The 18,521-nt window shown below is 46.9% G+C and overlaps 7 protein-coding genes across 7 annotated transcripts; 3 read left to right on the top strand and 4 right to left on the bottom strand.

The window, feature by feature from the left end:
- Window positions 1-280: 280 nt before the first annotated feature.
- Window positions 281-1,565, bottom strand: PICMEDRAFT_57939 (hypothetical protein; the record flags this gene model as incomplete). Its single annotated transcript, XM_019163264.1, has 2 exons — window positions 281-306; window positions 707-1,565. 2 exons carry the CDS (start codon window positions 1,563-1,565, stop codon window positions 281-283), a joined length of 885 nt encoding a protein of 294 aa, XP_019018569.1.
- Window positions 1,566-4,650: 3,085 nt separating this feature from the next.
- Window positions 4,651-7,686, top strand: PICMEDRAFT_15406 (hypothetical protein). Its single transcript, XM_019160812.1, has one exon. The coding sequence runs from the start codon at window positions 4,813-4,815 to the stop codon at window positions 7,525-7,527; it is 2,715 nt and encodes a 904-aa protein (XP_019018568.1). The 5' UTR covers window positions 4,651-4,812; the 3' UTR covers window positions 7,528-7,686.
- PICMEDRAFT_15404 (hypothetical protein) lies at window positions 7,547-10,564 on the bottom strand. Its single transcript, XM_019160811.1, has one exon. The coding sequence runs from the start codon at window positions 10,077-10,079 to the stop codon at window positions 7,623-7,625; it is 2,457 nt and encodes an 818-aa protein (XP_019018567.1). The 5' UTR covers window positions 10,080-10,564; the 3' UTR covers window positions 7,547-7,622.
- On the bottom strand, window positions 10,372-10,872 carry PICMEDRAFT_10450 (hypothetical protein; the record flags this gene model as incomplete). The annotated part of the gene is made up of 1 exon (XM_019159670.1): window positions 10,372-10,872. The coding sequence occupies one exon, from the start codon at window positions 10,870-10,872 to the stop codon at window positions 10,372-10,374; it is 501 nt and encodes a 166-aa protein (XP_019018566.1).
- Window positions 10,873-11,203: 331 nt separating this feature from the next.
- Window positions 11,204-13,051, top strand: PICMEDRAFT_10449 (hypothetical protein; the record flags this gene model as incomplete). The annotated part of the gene is made up of 1 exon (XM_019159669.1): window positions 11,204-13,051. One exon carries the CDS (start codon window positions 11,204-11,206, stop codon window positions 13,049-13,051), a length of 1,848 nt encoding a protein of 615 aa, XP_019018565.1.
- Window positions 13,052-13,195: 144 nt separating this feature from the next.
- PICMEDRAFT_15402 (hypothetical protein) lies at window positions 13,196-14,245 on the bottom strand. Its single transcript, XM_019160809.1, has one exon. It carries the CDS (start codon window positions 13,968-13,970, stop codon window positions 13,299-13,301), a length of 672 nt encoding a protein of 223 aa, XP_019018564.1. The 5' UTR covers window positions 13,971-14,245; the 3' UTR covers window positions 13,196-13,298.
- Window positions 14,246-16,044: 1,799 nt separating this feature from the next.
- On the top strand, window positions 16,045-18,146 carry PICMEDRAFT_40782 (hypothetical protein). The gene is made up of 2 exons (XM_019163111.1): window positions 16,045-17,279; window positions 17,466-18,146. The coding sequence occupies exons 1-2, from the start codon at window positions 16,153-16,155 to the stop codon at window positions 17,830-17,832; spliced, it is 1,494 nt and encodes a 497-aa protein (XP_019018563.1). The 5' UTR covers window positions 16,045-16,152; the 3' UTR covers window positions 17,833-18,146.
- Window positions 18,147-18,521: the final 375 nt, after the last annotated feature.

Genomic DNA, 18,521 nt, shown 5'->3' with positions numbered 1-18,521 from the left:
ACGAAGAAAGCCTTCAAGCTCTCATCTCTAGGGCAAGTGAGAGCGAATTGGCTCATAACCTGTTGTAATCTAGCTATTCTATTATGAATATCCATTGTATATGTTCACTTTTTCTTATGTTTGTTGCTTATTAATTTATAACTAATATAACTAGCCTACAAACTAATATTCTCAAACATAAATACAAGGGACAAACCTCTTGTATTTATACACTTACACCTTCGGTTAAACTTGCCATTATTCATTTATCATGGCGGCTAACTTTCCAGTTTTAGATTACTTAAGATGCCTTATCATGATAAGACTCTTATCTCTTATCACTCGATCATGATTGGCTTCGGCATCTTATCTCAACATCTTCTTATTCAAAATTTTCTTAACAATAAAGAAAGCTCTAAAAATCAAGTTTTTAAAGTTTCTAGCACTCTTATCTGCACAATAATTTACAAATAAATTATGGTAGAAGTTCATTATTAGTACTGTTCAAAACAAAAACAATTACGTAAGCTTTGGTCTAAAAAAGCTCTTCTACTAAAAGCATTGAGGTCTGAAGTTGAGTTGATTTAAGCTACATTTGGAAAAAAGATTCAGAAAGATGAGGGTATAATTCTTATTTACCAGTAAATAAAATGCAATATAAAAGTGAGTCATACTTGCAGACCGCTGTGAAGCGCAGGAACAGATTTGTTCTGGTCTTCCTGCTTACCGGATTCGCTTTTCTCAATGGCTTGGTCGACCATCTCCTTCAACATATCTTGTCCTTGGGAATCATCGTACATATTAAGCCATGGATGTTGTAATAGCTCTCTATATGTTGGACGTTTACTTGGGTTCTTGTGTAAACACTGCCTAACAAAGTCTTGAGCTTCTGGACCGAACTTTCCTTGAGGTAAGCCCGGAGGTTCACCATCGACAATTGCACTCAATTGGGAGAAGACATTATTGTAAGTTTCTGGAGGATATGGGTAACAACCTTTCGATATTTCCAAGATTGACAAACCTAAAGACCAGATATCTGATTGCACCGAATAGGTTGAAACATCAGGACTGGTATGCTTAATTCTTTCAGGTGCCATGTAACTTTGACATCCGATGTTTGTACGAGCCAAAGACGCGACCAAGTTGCCGCTGACACCAAAATCACATAACTTGACCTTACCAACTTCGTTAACCAAGATATTGGTTGGTTTGACATCTCTATGGATGATGTTTTGTTCATCCTTTAGTTGTTTCAATCCTAGAATGACCCGTTTGGTAATATATGCTAATGGGGCCTCTGGAACACCATCTCCATAAACTTTATCTAGTGAGCCTCCCTTCATGTATTCAATACACATATAAACTGCACCTTCAACGAAGAATGCACCATAGAACTCAACAATACAATCTGAGCTGCAACTGTGCAAAACTTCCAATTCCATCAAGATTTGTCGGAATTTCGCGTCATCAAGTTCCAATCTCACCTCTTTCATTGCCATTATTATACCTGTAGGCTTATGCAATACTTTCGATACCACACCGTAGTTACCATGACCTAACTCTTCCAAAATTTCCAAGTCGTCCATAGAGATTCTGAATGAAGAGCCGTTGGAAAAATCAATACCTCTAGAATGCAAAGAAGCCTTACCGGCAAAATTCAACTGGCCTGATTTTATGTCGATGTATTTGGCAAAAGGAGTGAAACTGTTGTTATCTTTTTGGACTCTCATGGAGGTTGGTCTTGATGGGTTATCGAGACCATTTAGGTTCAGATTCATGTTCATGTTCATCGGCCTTCTTCTATTTGGTAACGTTTTATCTCTCAGTTTGTTCATATGAGAAGAAGCACGATTATTCATCATAGGAGAGCCATTTAAAGAAAGTTTGTTGACTTGTTTTTTCAAAGAGTTGATATCATTATCGACTTTGCTGGATTCAGAAACACCACGAGATGTAGTTTCGTTTGAAGAGCTGCTGCTCATAGAATTCAAATTCAGTTTCATGCCTCTTCTTTGAGACAATGATAGTTTACTCTTGCTTGAAAGTGGCTGAGTTAAGGTAGTATTCTGAGATGTGAATTTCTGCTCTTCGGCAAGAACAGGTCTTTCTGTATTAACTGGTGAATGATGAGTGGCAAGATTGGCTTGCTGAAGTTGTTCACCAGAGCCAGGTAAGGAAGGTAAAGGTTTGGACGGAGGGTAAGAGATAGATGGAGAATCTATACTCGATGAGTTTGCCGTTCCAGGAGCCGTTCCAGGTGCGGTTGCAGTTGCAGGAGATGATGATGAGGCAGTCTTGCTGGATAAAGATTCCGAGCTCGAAGAATTTGACTGAATCTTTTGTATTTTGGACAAAAAGCTCAGATTTTTATTGACAGGGTAGATTGGCGAGACGTTGACTTTTGATTTTTCTGAGGTCTTCCGTTTCAGATCGAAATCAGTGCCACTATTCAAGAGCTCTTCTGAATCGTCCGACAAGGTACTTGTAGAGGTTATTGAGCTGCTTTTGTTGAGCCGGAAAGAAGTTCTTCTCATGACATCGTCAGTGCTGTTATTGCTGGGGTGCATTTGACTCTGAGTTTGAGCTTGTGCAACTACCTGGGGCTGAGGCTGAGGCTGAAGCTGAGGCTGGGTCTGAGACTGAGGGTGAACTTGAGCCTGAGCTTGAGATTGGCTTTGAGATTGACTTTGAGATTGAGATTTTATTTGACCCTGATTTTGGCTTTGGCTGAGGTTATGTCCGTGGCCTTGAGAGGCAACGTGGGGATGGGAATGATTGTTGTTGCTCAATCTAAACGAGGTTCTTCTTGATAGACCGCCATCGTCGGCCAACTTCCTCTCGTCGTTAGGGGATATGATAGGGGAGCTGAAAGTGCTCGAGTCGAAGCTCAAGGGAGTCGACGGAGAGTTGTTGAGGTTGGTTGGCAAGACTTTGGTGTCTATCGGGGAGCAGTTCATCAAGTCCTCGTCCTCGTCGTAGGGAGCGAGAGGTACAGAGGTGTCTAGCAGCTTGTTACTCAAGGAGCTGGAGGAGGCGTCTGAGCCTGCCAGAGTGTCTATACTGTTGTTGGAGTGGTTTTTCGACTGCTGCATCTGTTGTTGTCTCTTGGCCTGGAAGGCCATCAACTTTGCCTGGACTCCGGGGTGGATTCCCATGTTTCGCATGGCCTTTGAGGCGGAGGAGGACCTCGACAAGCCGTCTAAGTTTTGAGACATTGTGCTGGGGATGCTGGGTGAGATTAGAGATTAGGTGGAGGTATGCACGTGAGCGTCTGGAGTGCAAGGATTAGAAAAGAGGGTAGTATAGTAAGGAGCGTTTTTCGTTAGGAGAAAATGAATGTACGGAGCGTGTGTTGCGTGTTGCGTGGGAGTCTGTGCGTGGTATGGCTGTGTGTGTCGATCTGCCGCTCTAGTTCGAACGCCGGAGGACCGAGAGTGCTTGTATGGGCTTGACTATGAGTACAACGGATAACAGGGTGCTGCGTCTGCGGGGCCTATCTGTGCATACGGGGTGACTGTGGATATGGCACGCGGTCGCCTGGAAGTAGCAGCAGCTGGTCAGAGGGTATGAGGGTGGCGCACGAGGACGGTGTGTGTGGTATAGGCAGTACGCTGTACCGGATATGCGCAGCGCTCTGTAGCGATTAACTAGTAGGGGGGGGGTCTGCGACTTGCTGCTAGCGTGGCGGGTGGAGGGAGCAGGATGGGAAGGGAAGGAGGGTGTGGTGAAGGTGATGAGTGTGGTGCTGGGTGCTGTGAGGTGATGCGGGCGTGCTGGAGCTCCATGGGAGGGGCGAAGCGCCTCCTGAACCAGCGGAAGAGCCGCCGCAGACGAGCACAGCAGAGCACAGCAGAGCAGTCTGCAGAGTCCACCAGGACCAGCAAGAGGCCGGCAGGCTCGCGGGCGAGCCTGAGCGACCGACTGCCCCGTCGGCGGCTCGCGCCCACAGAGAGGGGAGCGAGGGCCAGGTGAGCCCAGGTTTCGGCGGGCGCACGCAGATCGCCCCCCCCTGCAGGAGGAATGCCACTAGAGTGGGCCGACGGACAATGGGTCCGGCGGGCGGGACAGATCTGGGTGAGGAGCGAGGGTGCAGAGGTCAACAGGTGAGGCGTCCGGCGGCCAATTGGGCGGCGCGACGCTCGGAGTTGCGCGGGGTGCAGCGGACGGGGCGAGGGGACGGCGTCCGCGTAGACAGGTGTGTGCCGGTTGTGCAGGCCCTGGGCGGTGGACGGGCCAGATAGCCGGCGCACGCCAGTAGGGGAGGGGCGCAGGCGCGTGCGAGATACGAGATCGGGGGCCAGACGGCAGAAAACGGGAGCGGGCGGCGCGGCGGCGCCGCGCCGCGCGCGGGTGGCGCGAGCTAGAGCAGACGCCTTGTTTTTTATTTTCTGCGCCGATCGGCGTACCGGCCCAACCAAGTCGATCGACGGAAAGTAGGGCTGCTCGCGTGCACCTTCTCGAACAGGAAATGTTCCCCGCTCGCTTAGCAGCGGGGGCCGGCACCGGCGCTAGCCGCAATCTGCGCGCGGCCAGGTGCTATCTGGGCGGTTGGGCCCTCCGGAACCAGATAGGCTTGTTTGAAACGCAGGTGGCAGCTGAGTAGGTGGGCGACAGGCTGTTCTCTGACCGTTTTTTTTTCTTTTTTTTTCCATTGCAGTCCAGCTCCGTTGGACACAATTCAGTCCAGCTCGGATCGGGTGTCCCCTTGCTGCCCTGCTGCGTCTCCTCCGGTAGATCTTGTGTGTGAACCGCCATCCATTGCGTTTTCCATGGACAAGTCCCGTGTGAGTGGACCCAGCTCGGCTTGCGCACACACGCTGCATTTCTCCAGCCATGAAACGACCAGACTCGTCCGAGTCCCCCGCCGCCGAACAGGGCGCAGGCCCCCAGAAGAGGTCGAGGAGCAGGACCGGGTGTCGCTGCTGCAAGAAGTCCAAGGTCAAGTGTGACGAGGCCAGACCCGTGTGCGGCAACTGCCTCCGCAGCGGCAAGAGCTGCGACTACTCGCTGAAGCTAACGTGGGGCGGAAGACCCTACAAGGTGCCCCGGGTGGAGAAGCTGAACCCCATCGCAAGCCTGTCGAGGTCGCAATTGGCAGCCGGCGCTGGCGGCAGCGGCATTGCGCCCGCTGCGGCAAAAGCAGTCAAGGCCTCGTGCTCCCCGGCCCCGGAGAACACGCTTCAGCTGCCGCAGCCCCCCCGCTCCAGCAGACAGGCGGAGCCGGCAGCCCTCAAGCCGCCGTCCTTGAACCCCTCCGAGAACTTGAGCTTCCTCTTGAAGATGTCGGACCCCACGCTGAACATCCCGGGCCTCCTCCGCAAGGAACCCGTCAGCCGCACCCTCAGGCCGCCGCTGCAGGCCGCAAAACCGGCTCCACCTGCAGCCGCCTTCCAGTCGCTGGAAGAGTCCTACACAGACACACCTGTCAAGAAAGGACCGTCTCCATCCACCAGCGAACCATCCGAAAGCGAAAAGGTGTCAAGCGACATTCAGATCAAGAAAGAGCCGTCTTCCTCCACCTTGGAACCATCTCCTTTAGCAAGCGAAAAGGTGTCAGGCAACATCCAGATCAAAAAAGAACCGTCTCCTTTCTCAAGGGAACCATCTCCTTTCGCAAGCGAAAAGGTGTCAAGCAACATCCAGAACCTAAATACCAAGCTAGGCTCCTTGTTCGATGAGAAGCTAACCCAACTTTCCCCTTGGTCTTTCCTCGAAGAAATAGACAAATCAGTGAGCTGCTCCTTTCCGGACCTACCACCTGAGCTGCAATATGCAGGCGATCCTCGTGTAACAGAGTCGGAAAATGCGTTCTCTTTGAACTCCCAGCTCCTGCTGAACTCCGAAGTCAACTTGATGAGCAACGACTTCAGCAGCGCATCGGACCTCATGGAAAATCTGACCAACAATTTCACCAAGACCCAAGAACTACCCGAACAACCCTTGCATACCTTTTTCTCGGTGCCTATGATCAGCGGATTTAGGACACCTCCCCGTAATCATTACGATGAAGAAACCGGTCTGCTTGCCATTTCCCCGTCACCGGCTTCCACCTCTTCTTCGATATCAGAGATCATGGAGCCAATCCCTAGAGGCCTCCTGCCATTACCAGATATGCTTCTGAACGCCCCATATTTTTACGACTCCTTCCTTTTCTTCACAAATTTAACGTCCTCAATTCTAACACCAGCAGACTCAAGTGTCTACATCAACAACCCTTTCAAAAAGGTTCTCCCGAAACTCGCTATGACAAACAATGGGTTGATGTCTTTGATTGTTGCCTTCGGCTCTGCCCACAAAAGCCTCTTACTGAAAAAAGATTCGACAAAAATAGTCGACTCTCTATTAGGTAGAGCTTTATCCGACTTATTAGTATTGCTCAATAACAAGGAAACGTGTACATCAGATCTCACTTTGACATTAGTCATGTTTTTCTCCTCCTTCCTAGCATTCAACTACAAAAGCGATAAATGGAAAGTCCATATGAATGGTGCAAAGCAGATCTTCTTGATGCGAGGATACAACAGACCTTTTGATAAAATTCTTTCAGATTACAAAACTGATGGTTCGTTAATTAGCGGGGAAATCAAAAAATCCAAATTACTTTATTTTTTAATAAGATGGTTTGCTTACCTCGACATCTTCACCAACTTATCGTCGCCACTAGAGCCTACTGAAGATGAGATCAAGAAATACTGCGCCAATAGTCCCTCCTATCTAGACTCGTTATCCCCCATGTCAGACTCTTTCTCTTCTCCAAACTCTTTTTCATCTTCTTTCAGTATAATGGATGCTAATAACAATGGCAGAGCGCCTTCTAATGATATACCCCAGAACAATGATGATCTCGACGCTTCAAACACTGACCCAGACGATCAGATAGACTACGAGGTCGCTGAGACGGAGGATGGTTTGATGAAAGATGAGTCGCACCAAGATATCGATTACATGCTTGGTTTCAAAATCAAATTCTTACCAATCTTTTCTCAGTTGGCGAAACTAATTAAACGGGTCAACTTAATCAAAAGATCAAACGAGAGAATGAATATTGCCTCCAAAGCCTCAAGCATTGGACTTTCTCCATCTATAATTGAATCTGCAATAAACATCCAAACCAAATTCCAAAAATTGAAGTACACAGTTTATGAGACTACGGAGACAAAAAGAGCAAAATCGCTCAATGCAGTGGTTGCTTCAAATCATTGCTTCCTATTGATGGGGATGATCCAGTTGTATAGAAGGGTGCTACTGATGCCAAGAAATTCCAAAATCATACAGGAGATGTGTCTCGGGATATTGGACGCAATGACAAAACATATAGATACCCAGCAGCCAAATTCTTTGGGTTTGATCTTGCCTTTGTTCATTGCAGGATGTGAATGTCAAAATGTGAATTTGCAACCACTATTCATCAAAAAGCTACACGATTTTCAGGAAAAAGGATCCGTGTCTGCAGAATCTGGAATCGAAATAATGGCTAAATGTTGGCGGACAGGCAGAGATTGGAACGAAATAATGATGGAATACGACAGAAATGTTGTTTTTTTGTAAAAAATACTTTGAAAAAGAAACCAGAAATCTTTACTATATAGTGTACACTCCATTAATAAGAAATTAAAATTGAGATAACAAAAAAAGAATTAATCTTAGTCATCATCTTCTTCTATATACATTAAAGCAGGCCTTCTTCCACTTCTTGAATTCTTCATTTTCTTTAGAGCTTGTAACCGTTTAGTCAACTCATCGCTCCTTTTCAAAGAATTGTCGATCGAAATCAGCTCTTCATGCCTTTGCAACCTGAGTTCTGGATCAAAACTCGTGAATAACGTAGTGGCCATTCCTTCACCTTCAGGCCTTTTGAACTTCAAAATTTTGGAATGGAACTCCCATAGAGTCGTACGATGGCAAACACTAATAACCGTTATCTTCAAATCTTCTATAGCAATCCTGTAACATTCACGCTCCAAATCGGAGGAAATACTTGAGGTACATTCGTCCAAAACTGCAAATTTTGGACAATGATAATAAAGACGAATCATGGCAAGTCTTTGCTGCTCACCAACTGACAAAATATCCGGCCACTTCTCAACTCTATCAAGACATGGGATCATGAATACACAGGAAGATGTTGAAGCACGACTCAAATCTTTTTCAATATCATCCTCTTCTTCTAGATCACTATCATAGTCTAGGAGATAATCGAGGTTGACTTCACGCAAGAGTTCAATCAAATATTCATCATCGTGAACAGGAGAAGAAGGGTTTTCCTGTTTGGCCCTCAAAATCTTATCCCTATAATCATCATAGGAATCAGGGTATATTATCTGCTCCCTTAAAGTACCGTAAGTGAAATAGCTTCTTTGCGGTAGATAGAAAAGGTCCTTCTTATCATAAGGAACCACCAATTTCCCCGGATCCTTGACCTCCCATAATCCTCCCAAAATTCTAAACAAAGAGGACTTACCACAACCATTCGGCCCGATTATGAGCAAATTATCTCCAGGCTTGATTGAAAAAGTCAAATTCTCCACTAGAACATTACCGTTTGGAGTAACAAGAGGAATTTCATGGAAGCTGATTTCATCTCCATAGCTGACATTTGGTCCAACTAGTAAAGGCTGAGAATCAGCATTAACATGATTGTTACCATGACTATCTTTCCTGGTATTTATTGCATTTTCCAATTGAGAGGATTCGTTGATATCAATCAATTCCTTTTCGAATTCCCAAAGTTCATTAGCGTAACCTGTCATATTTTGTATGTTTTTCTTTGACTGGATCAATTTGCCCAAGCTATCGCTTGCCTTCAAAAGCAAGCTTCTATTTGCAACAAAGTCAGACGACAATCCTGAAACGAGTTCCTCACTTGGCTTGAAGCCCGCAAAATAGACCGAAGTGAACGTTGGAACGGCACACAACATCAAACCAAAGGCGCCTAGAGTGTATTTGAAGATGAAGCTGATGGCAAAGTTGTAAACTGCCATTCTTCTCAAAGTCATTCTTTCGAACTTCTCAAACTCAAAATAGGATGTGTCAAGCAAATCTATTTCTCTAGAGTGGCCTTTAGCCAACGCTATTTCCTCGTTGTTGACTATGATATTGGAATGGAACTCATGAAACTTGTTTTCTAGGGTATTTCTCATGTTATTCATGGTGCTGAAATTTGGAGTGAAAAATTTGAGCACCAAAGTTGATACGTTTGCTACCAGGCCTAGTAAAAGGGCTCCTTCGGAGGCATTTTCACTGGATTTGGCCATATGGTTAGCGGCAATGAGTATGTCCAAAATTGGAGTTAGAAGTTGAGAGGGGAGGATACTGAAACTGTTGGAAAAGTTTTCTACTGTGCTTGTTATCCTGTGGTTAGGGTCTGTGATTGCGGATGACTTTGAGTTCAAAAGCTGGTACAACGTCGCGTTGCCGTTAGAAGGTAGATAATCGTCCAACATTTTCGTTGTTAGATTGACCCGAATTGTCTGAGAAAGAAGTTTCTTCGACTTCTCCAACAGGGAATCTGTAATCGAAGTTGGTATACCGATCACAAGCCAGAGCAGCAAGAACTTGAAGAATTTCTTGAACCTGCGTGAGATCAACGAGGAGACCAAGTTACCATCCAAGGTGGCTATCTGCAAGGTCAAGAAGGCCTTGAAGAAAAGAAGTATCACCTGCAATGCAAGCTGGTAGAACGAGTGGAGTGTTTTCGGACTTCTCAAATTGAGCTGGGAGAAGAGAGCCACCGTGGAGGAATTTTTGAATTTGTACAGCAGCTTTTTCAAAATCGCTTTCCCTGCAATTAACGGCTTGTACTTCTTTGCGGACGGGCTCTCCTGTGGTGATACTTTTTCTTGTGCATTTTGCGAGATCTGCCCGCCTCCAACAGGTTCCACTAGTGACCTCGACCTCGACTCCGGAAACGTCTTTGGGTTTGATTTAGGCCTTGCCTTCGACTTGGACCCATTGTTGAAGATCATGTAGATGATCAAGCAGTAGCAGACCCGCAAGATGTACTTGCGTCGCTTGGAGTAGAACAACAAGACGTTGCGCACCGACCGGATGAGATAGGCATTGCCCTTGTTCAAGTATGCCTGAGTCGATGAATCGTACATGGCTACTTCTGGTTATGGTTATTGTGTTTGTTTTTGTTTAGAATGGCTATGGCTATAGTTATAGTTTCCAATTCCTACACCTGCTGCTGTCCGAAGGCCAGAACTACACGCTGCTACACACGTCTATGGCATACCGCCGTCTGGCTGCCCGTCTGGCTGCCCGTCTGCCGTCTGCTTATGACCCCCACCCTTTATACGCCGGGGCTGGCCCCGTCCCCGGCCCAGCACCTCGGAGTAAGGCCGACGGTGAATCATGACCACGGCCCGCGTGCGGGGTCGTTTCGCCCCCTGCCTAATGTAGCAGCACGGAGTCCCCGCCAAGAACAGCGCTCGTTCTCTCGCTCGCTCTCTCTCTGGCACGGAGCATCCGTTCTGGCGGGGAGACCCTGGCAAAACGCCAATTGTGCCGGAAACACAGCTCGTGGGCGAAGATCTCACCGAATCCCATCATCATGCCGTTGACAAAGGGGAGCACGAGGTTGATGCCGCACTTGAGAAGGAAATTGCCAAGGCGGCCGAAGTCGATGTCGTACTGCGGTCCGACGACGTGCGTGTCCAGCACGTCGTGAACTGTCGTGACCGGCTCGTTTTCGGCGTCGGAGCCAGCGCTATCACCATTGCCATCATGCTCTTCTGAGTCGTAGTGTCCGTTGCTGGCGCCGTGGCCGTCGTCCAGTTTCTGCTCAGGCGCCTGCAGCACCTCGTCGACGAGCTGAGCCTGCTCGCCCGCCGTCCTCAGCGTGTCCACCACCTCCACGGCCCCGTGGATCGCATCTGCCGCTGCACTGTCCATGCTTAAGTACCCGGTTGCGTCTGGTGTCTTGTGGTGCCTGCGTGTTGTGCCTCGAGGCTGACGGCCTGCAACGATGCTCAGCTCGTTGCCATCAGAGGTCGTTTCTTCTTGCAAAGGAAAAAAGCTGACGGGGGGCCAGTAGAGGGGGGCTGACGTAAGCCACCGCGCCGTCCGGCATCTGGCCGTGCTCTCGGGCTGCACTCACGTCCTGAGCGGGAGGGCAGGAGGGTATGAATCATTGCAAATGGACGGACATGGCAGGCAAAGAGCAGACTGGCGGGCCCGGGCATCAGCCCATGCCGGGCCTGCACGAAGCGACACGGAAGAGGCAATGTCGTTGGAGGATAGCTTGTGTTTTCAGAACACGCCAGACAGCCACCACGTTGACGACCACTACAACGTTGACGATGACACTGAGAACGAAGCTTTTGTCGTGGGCAGAGCGTTGACGGCTATCGTCGACATCGGGTCGAACGGCATCCGGTTCTCCATTTCCTCGAAGGCGCCCCACCACGCGAGAATCATGCCGTGTGTCTTCAAGGACCGGTTGGGCATATCGCTCTTCGATGCGCAAATTAACGACGACAATGAGAACAACGGGCTGACCAAGAAGCCCATTCCGGACGACGCCATACGGGAGATCATTCGCTCGATGAGGCGGTTCAAGTGGATTTGTGAGGATTTTGGCGTTCCTTCGAACGGAGTTAAAGTTGTCGCCACGGAGGCCACGAGAGTGGCATCGAACTCGCAGGAGTTCAGAGACAAAATCTATGAGGCTACGGGCTGGAAGGTCACACTTCTCAGTAAGGAGGAGGAGGGCATCACCGGTGCGTACGGAGTGGCTTCCTCGTTCCACGAGGTGTCTGGGCTTTTCATGGACTTGGGTGGTGGATCGACACAGTTGAGCTGGATCATCTCCAAGAATGGTGAGGTGAAGATCAGCGAACACTCGGTCTCCTTGCCCTACGGTGCCGCGGCCCTCTCGCACCGCATGAAGCACGAGGACATCAACGACTTGTTCCACGAGATAAAGAGCTCCTACCAGGTTGCGTTCGAGAAGATAGGTCTTCCCCAGGTCCTTATCGACGACATAGAGAAGAACAATGGAACAAAGCTGTTCTGTTGCGGTGGTGGGTTGCGAGGCTTGGGTCACTTGTTGATTGCCAACGAGCCGGATTACCCGATTCAAACCATCATCAACGGCTACTCTGCGACCTTCGAGAAGGTGGAGAGCATGTGCAACTACTTGCTGTTAAAGAGAAAGGTCCCCCGGTTTGAAAACTTCAAGGAGAAGGAGTCAAAGATTTTCTGCGTCTCAAATCGTAGAGAACAGCAATTACCAGCCGTTGGTTTGTTATTGTCTGCAGCCTTTGAGTCTTTGCCGAGAGTCAGAACGGTTCACTTCAGTGAAGGTGGTGTCCGTGAGGGTGTCTTATACTCAATGTTCTCTAAAGAGATCAAAGAGGAGGATCCGATAATCACTGCAACAAGGCCGTATGCTCCGCTTTTGGCACACAAATACATGGATCTACTCAAAACCGGATTACCTTCTGCTTATGATGGGATCGTGCCTATCGAGATTGCCAACCGAATAATACCAGCATTGTGCAATATAGCGTTTGTGCATTGTTCATATCCAAAGGAATTGCAACCTACGGCAGCATTGCATGTTGCCACGTCCGGTATCATTGCAGGCTCGCATGGTTTGTCACATAGAACAAGAGCGTTGATAGGAATTGCGCTTTGTGAAAGGTGGGGAGCCGAGTTACCGTCCAGTGAGAGCAACTACTATGCCAGTTTGGAAAAATTGGTGATTGATTCTGCTCCTCGTCGTGGGGAAAAGATGATTTACTGGACCAAGCTATGCGGCAAGATGATGCATGTGATTTGTGGTATTCATCCTGGTGGTAACATCAGACCGGGATCTTTGTCATTCCAGTTCAAAAATGATTCCGAGCTAATCACCAACGAGACATCGGAAGATGAGGCGAAGGACAACGGCAAAAAGGACAAAGATATCAAAAACACGTTGATCATAACGCTACCTTACGATGGAGTGAAATACAGCTACAGTATCAAGAGTAGAGCTCTCGGGTTCCAGAAGAAGATAAAGAAGTTGAACAAAATGTATTCATGCATCGGCAAAGTGAAGGTGGTTGTTCAACATGATAACATTTAAATTTACTATATAATTCTTTTTTTAGACACCACTGTATGACCTTTTATTTTCTATCCCATCAATTAATTAATACTTTCTTTGTTTTTTTGAAAACAACAAAAAATAAATTCATCTCTTATATAAAAGTTACATATATAATGGATGTGCAGATAAATGAATAAATAGATAATGAATAAATAAATATATAGAAGGAGAGGTTATGAAGAAGTACAGGGATATTGGTAAGTGGTATGGAGTCAATTTAGGATTATAACTTACCAATGCCTCTACCTTCACCGAGATCTTCGATGGTTTCACTGAGAGGCTTTCTGTACAAAAGTTCCCAGAAGCCTTGCTTCTTGTAGGTACCGTTTGCGAAATCTTCGTCTAGTGATTTATTTGATTCTTGGTTGTGAATTTTGTCCGTTTGATACATGTATGTGTAGTTAGAGTCGTAGGAGTCGACCAATCCACCAGCCCACTTGAATAGACCCACAAAGACGCCCATACCGAGGGCTAAACCTACCTTCTGGTTCAATGGAGATTGTTTGAAGATTGTGGCAACGAGGACACCCGAAGAGGCGGCAAGCACTTCGTTGAACGTTGTTCTCTTTTCGTCTAGGTTGTACAGGGAATTGGAGATGAAGCTGTAGGTGCCAAGGGCAAATGGAACCGATACGAAATGTCTTGGACTGAGTTCGAATAGCTTGAGATAACGTTCTTGACCAGGTCTTGCTGAACCCATTCTGTGTTGGAGCAATCTTCTGACATGCATACCTCCGAGGAAGATGGCAGAGTAGATGGCGATGTTCTTGGTCTCCTTGAAGGTGTCGACCGGCTCAAACTTGGATCCTGACACGTCTTCATCCTTCAGGAAGAATGGTCTTGGAAGCTTGAAAGACTCCTGTTGTGCTGTCTGTGGGGCTGCTGTTTCTGACATTTTTCTATGGGGAGGGGGGTTTCTATCGAACAGCGGCGGGGGGTTATGTGTGTGATATTAGACGTCGAAGGTTTGATGGGTAGAACAAGCTGAATGAATGCGTGAGCGGCCTTTTCCTATTCACTGCGATGTTGACAACCTGGGATTCAAGCAAGGGGTTGGAGCGGTTCAGGCGGTGGGTGTTCAGATAAGCGTCAAGGCGTATGTAGAAGAACGGACACAACTGATTCTGCTTGTGGAATGCTGTAGCTTGAACAGGGGGTTTCTGGCGCAGCAGAGGTGACGGTGTGCAAAGACTCTTTCCTGTGCACGCATCAAGGCTGGCCAGCCGTAGTGTGTGTGTCTCCGTGTGTGCTGCTGTTGAGAGGGTGAATTTTTGTCCCAATTTGATTCCCCTCACTTACCATTCGTTGCTGTCATTTCCCGCGTACGTGCCAAGAAGCCAGAGCAGGAAAAAAAAGAGAGCAAATTCGGCACGTGACCAAGAGCTACATCCGTGCACCGCGACAATGCAGAGGCCTTTTTCATGCACGTGACTGCAGAACGTCTGATTGCCACGGCTACATTTGTGGAAGGGAACCGCAGGACGCACAAAACGTCAAACGCCCGCATCCCGGCTCTGCACGGGGCTGTAGAAGGCAGCGGGTTTGGCGTGGTGGAAGGGGACGGCTCTGCCGCAGCTGTGACAGCGATCGACTGGGATCGAGGCCTCTTCAGACCGAAACGGGCAAGAGGCCCGAACCGGAATCCGCGTCAACAGCACGGCGGGCCCTGACGCGTCCTCTTGGACTGCCGCTTTGGACGAAATGTTTACGGACGCCATCCCATCTGTTCCGCAAGATTGGGGCCAGCACGACACCAACCCGGCAGAGCCGCCGTCGACTGTCTCCGACGTCGTCCACATCGCCTAGCTACACGCTCGGACAACGGCACCGGCTGCATCTGGGTCCATCTCTTTCTCTGCCGGCAAAAAAGACCCTCATCTTCCTCAGCCGGGACACCCGGAGCCCCCCTATTGTCTGTGGCAACGAGCTCTATTTACGCATCGCCAGCGCCCCTCGCAGTTGCCCTTTTCGGCGCAAATTGCATGTTCGAGAAGATACAGCCGGTTTGCTCGGCTTCACAGCCTAGGGGTTTTTTCTCGCTGTCACCCCGGCAGGGCCCTCCTCTATCTGCGACCCCGAGCTCAGCTATATAGCTGTCACAGGACGCCTTCTTCTTGTCCGGAATAGGTGGACAGTGCCCTCTGCTGCTGCCAACACAACAGGTCTTCTCGCCAGCTGTATAGTATACCCATCTTCGATCGCGTACACGTACACGTACACGTACAAATAGTCTCCCCCGTCGTCCTGCCACGAGACTGATAGTCTCCGCACAAACTGCCAGCCAGATAGGACAACAGCCAACATCCGTCAAACGTTTCCTTCGAACGGGATCTATCCCTTTATTCGTCCACATTCACGTTCCACGTTCCGCCCTCCGGCCCCGCTCTGCTTGTTTTTCATGACCGTTTGATCTCAATCACTCCCTCACAGATTATCTCATCACCACGGTTGTTATTACTAATAGCCAAGCGTAAAAGTTAATTCCGAAAAATCCATCTGGGATCAACTTTCGCTCCGCTTGACCTACACCGCACCATAACAGCTGTTTCCATTCCCTACACCTCTTCGAAGAGGGCAATCCAGACACAACACTCGGCTCCGTCACACACCATCCGATGCTCCTCCTCAGCCAAATATTCGTCTTTATTTTTGTGTTCTTCGTGATACTGCTGAACATACGCTCGCTGGCTAACGATGGCGACTTCATCACAGACATCGATTTTGCCAGCGAGGAGTCTACACATGACCCATCCTTTTTCTCTGCAACCTCTAGAATAACCATTAAGCAGCAGTTGAAATCAAGATTGCCAAACATCCACGAGCCTTTAAGGGAACTTAAGTTTGGAAAATTGAACTTCTTGCACACAACTGATACGCATGGCTGGTATTTGGGCCATTTGAACCAAAAGCAGTACTCTTCAGACTGGGGCGATTTTATCTCCTTCCACTCAAATCTTCTGCAGAACTTAAACAGCCAGGACTCAGACCTCTTACTTATCGATACCGGTGACAGACACGACGGCAACGGCTTGAGCGATTTGACATACCCAAATGGAGAATTGTCGTCCAAGATTTTCATGATGCTTGACTACGACCTCATTACTATCGGGAACCATGAATTATACAGAGAAGAAATCAGTAAACACGAATACGAAAACTTGGTTCCTAGATACGGCGATCACTTCATTTCCACTAACGTCCAGTATCTGAACGATGACGACCAATGGGTCGTGTTTGGAAATAACACCCATAGATATTTCGAAACTAAAATCAACAAATACAAGATTTTGAGCTTCTCATTCATGTTCGACTTCAAAATGGGTAATAGAAGAGTCAACGTCATTCCAATAGCCGAAATAATCAAACAATCTTGGTTCATCGAACTTGTCGAAGACTACGCTTCAAATTATGAAGTTGATGCAATCGTCCTCTTTGGACACATACCCGTTGCCCATGATTGGTTTGAGATGAGCCAGCTACACAATTTCTTTAGATCCTATTTCCCTTCAACATACATTCAGTATTTGGGAGGCCATTCCCATATTAGAGACTTTTCAATATTAGACAACTTGTCAACCGGCTTGCAATCAGGCAGATATTGCGAAACTGTTGGATTTCTCTCAATCAATAATTTACCAAGTGAGGAAGAAAGCCAGGAAAAATACATTTTAAACAATATTCATAGAAAATACATCGATTTCAACCTCCACTCCTTCATGCATCACTCCAATCATACTGTTTTGGAGAAATTCAACACTGAAAAGGGCTTATATGTGTCGAAAGAATTGGCCAAGTACAGCAAAGATTTGAAGTTAGATGAAGCGTACGGAATTGTTCCTCACAGTTATTATATTTCTGCAGCCGACTACCAGAACAACGATGAGAAATCCTTGTTAAGATTTTTGGAAGATGAGATATTGATTCAATTGCAACCGAAATCTTGTAGCAACAAGATTGATAAGTTACCGGTACTATCTGATTCTAACGATAGAATCATTCTGATTAACACTGGAGGAATAAGGTATGATCTGTATAAGGGTGAGTTCAATAGAAATTCTCTCTTTACCGTTTCTCCATTCCAAAACATGTGGAGAGTTTTACCTTCAATTCCCACAGATCTTGCCCTCAAGTTGAAAGGTATCTTAAACGATAGGGAATACATTATTGATTCTAAGACAGGAATCAATCTAAAATGCCCATATCAGTATTCAATCGAGAAAAAACACAATATAATAAATCCTAATAAAATATCAAATAAAAATGCTAATGACTTTAATGCCAATGTTAATGAGAATAACGTGATACTTACCTCTAACTCCAACTCTAATGCCAATAACGACGAATTTAATGCCAAGGATAATGAAGTTTTCGTTGTCAATAATCCTCAAAGTATCAACAACCGTCTTACTAATTTCAAAGGTGACCATCGCTTGCCGCTTTCTTACGGATACACCACAACCGATGATAGCGGAATCCATGGCGACGATACTATCCACCGGAGGCTACTGTCTTACTATGTTCCAAACGTCATCCAATCACATGAGGCTGTTTCGAATGAATCTGTTAGTGAGTTCACTGATGTGGTCTACTACGATTTTATTGAACCATTTGTCTTGGATGCCTTGAGAGAGGCCTGCGATGGAGACGAAGAGCTGTTTGAACGATTGTCGGTAGCCGTCCAGTACTACAACGATTGTCCTGTTGAATACAACTTGGGCCAATTGTTGAAAAACTACGCTGTGAACAACTGGAATTGATACCCGCTTCACACCATTTCCTTCTCCCTCCTTTGTTTCTTCTTTTTTTCGTTCCGTTTTACTTTACTTCTTGATTCCCACGTGTGTCCTTTTTTAATGCTGTTTTTCTTCTTTCCGTTCTTACTATCCACTTTACTTCGATTTTGTACACTTCACGTTTCCTTCGTTTATACAAACACACACCTATTACAGTTACCCTAATTTTTTTCTTCTCTGCCTTTTTTGTCTTTACTTTACGTCTTCTGCATTTAAATACTTCCAGATCTTATATATCAAGATTATCTTAACTTTAATATCAAAAATGTGTACCTCCTATTGTCTTATCGATCGTTTTTACAACGGTAAAGCACTAGTCACGTGATTCAAGAAATGTACCCCTCGCACCACACAAAAAACAGCTTAAGCCCTCGTCTAAAAATTACTAAACCCTTTTTTTCTAAATCGGGGGGAGGACGCACCTCGCGTTGAGAATGGAAACCAGCGACAAAGGGTGAGGAAGCCTGAGTATTTCAACTGTTGAAACTCTTTTTTTCTCTTCCACCTCATACATACTCATCCTGACAAACCTGAGGTAAATATACTTTTCACTTTCTATAGCCAACCGATAACTGATTCAAAATGGGTAGAGGACCGTATGTATGGATTAGTGGTTAACGAGATTAACAACCTCGTTAGACTGGTTCTAAAGA

Source organism: Pichia membranifaciens (genome assembly GCF_001661235.1).
Source record: "Pichia membranifaciens NRRL Y-2026 unplaced genomic scaffold PICMEscaffold_2, whole genome shotgun sequence".
Lineage (NCBI taxonomy): Eukaryota > Fungi > Ascomycota > Pichiomycetes > Pichiales > Pichiaceae > Pichia > Pichia membranifaciens.
This window is presented reverse-complemented; position numbering and strand designations above follow the sequence as displayed.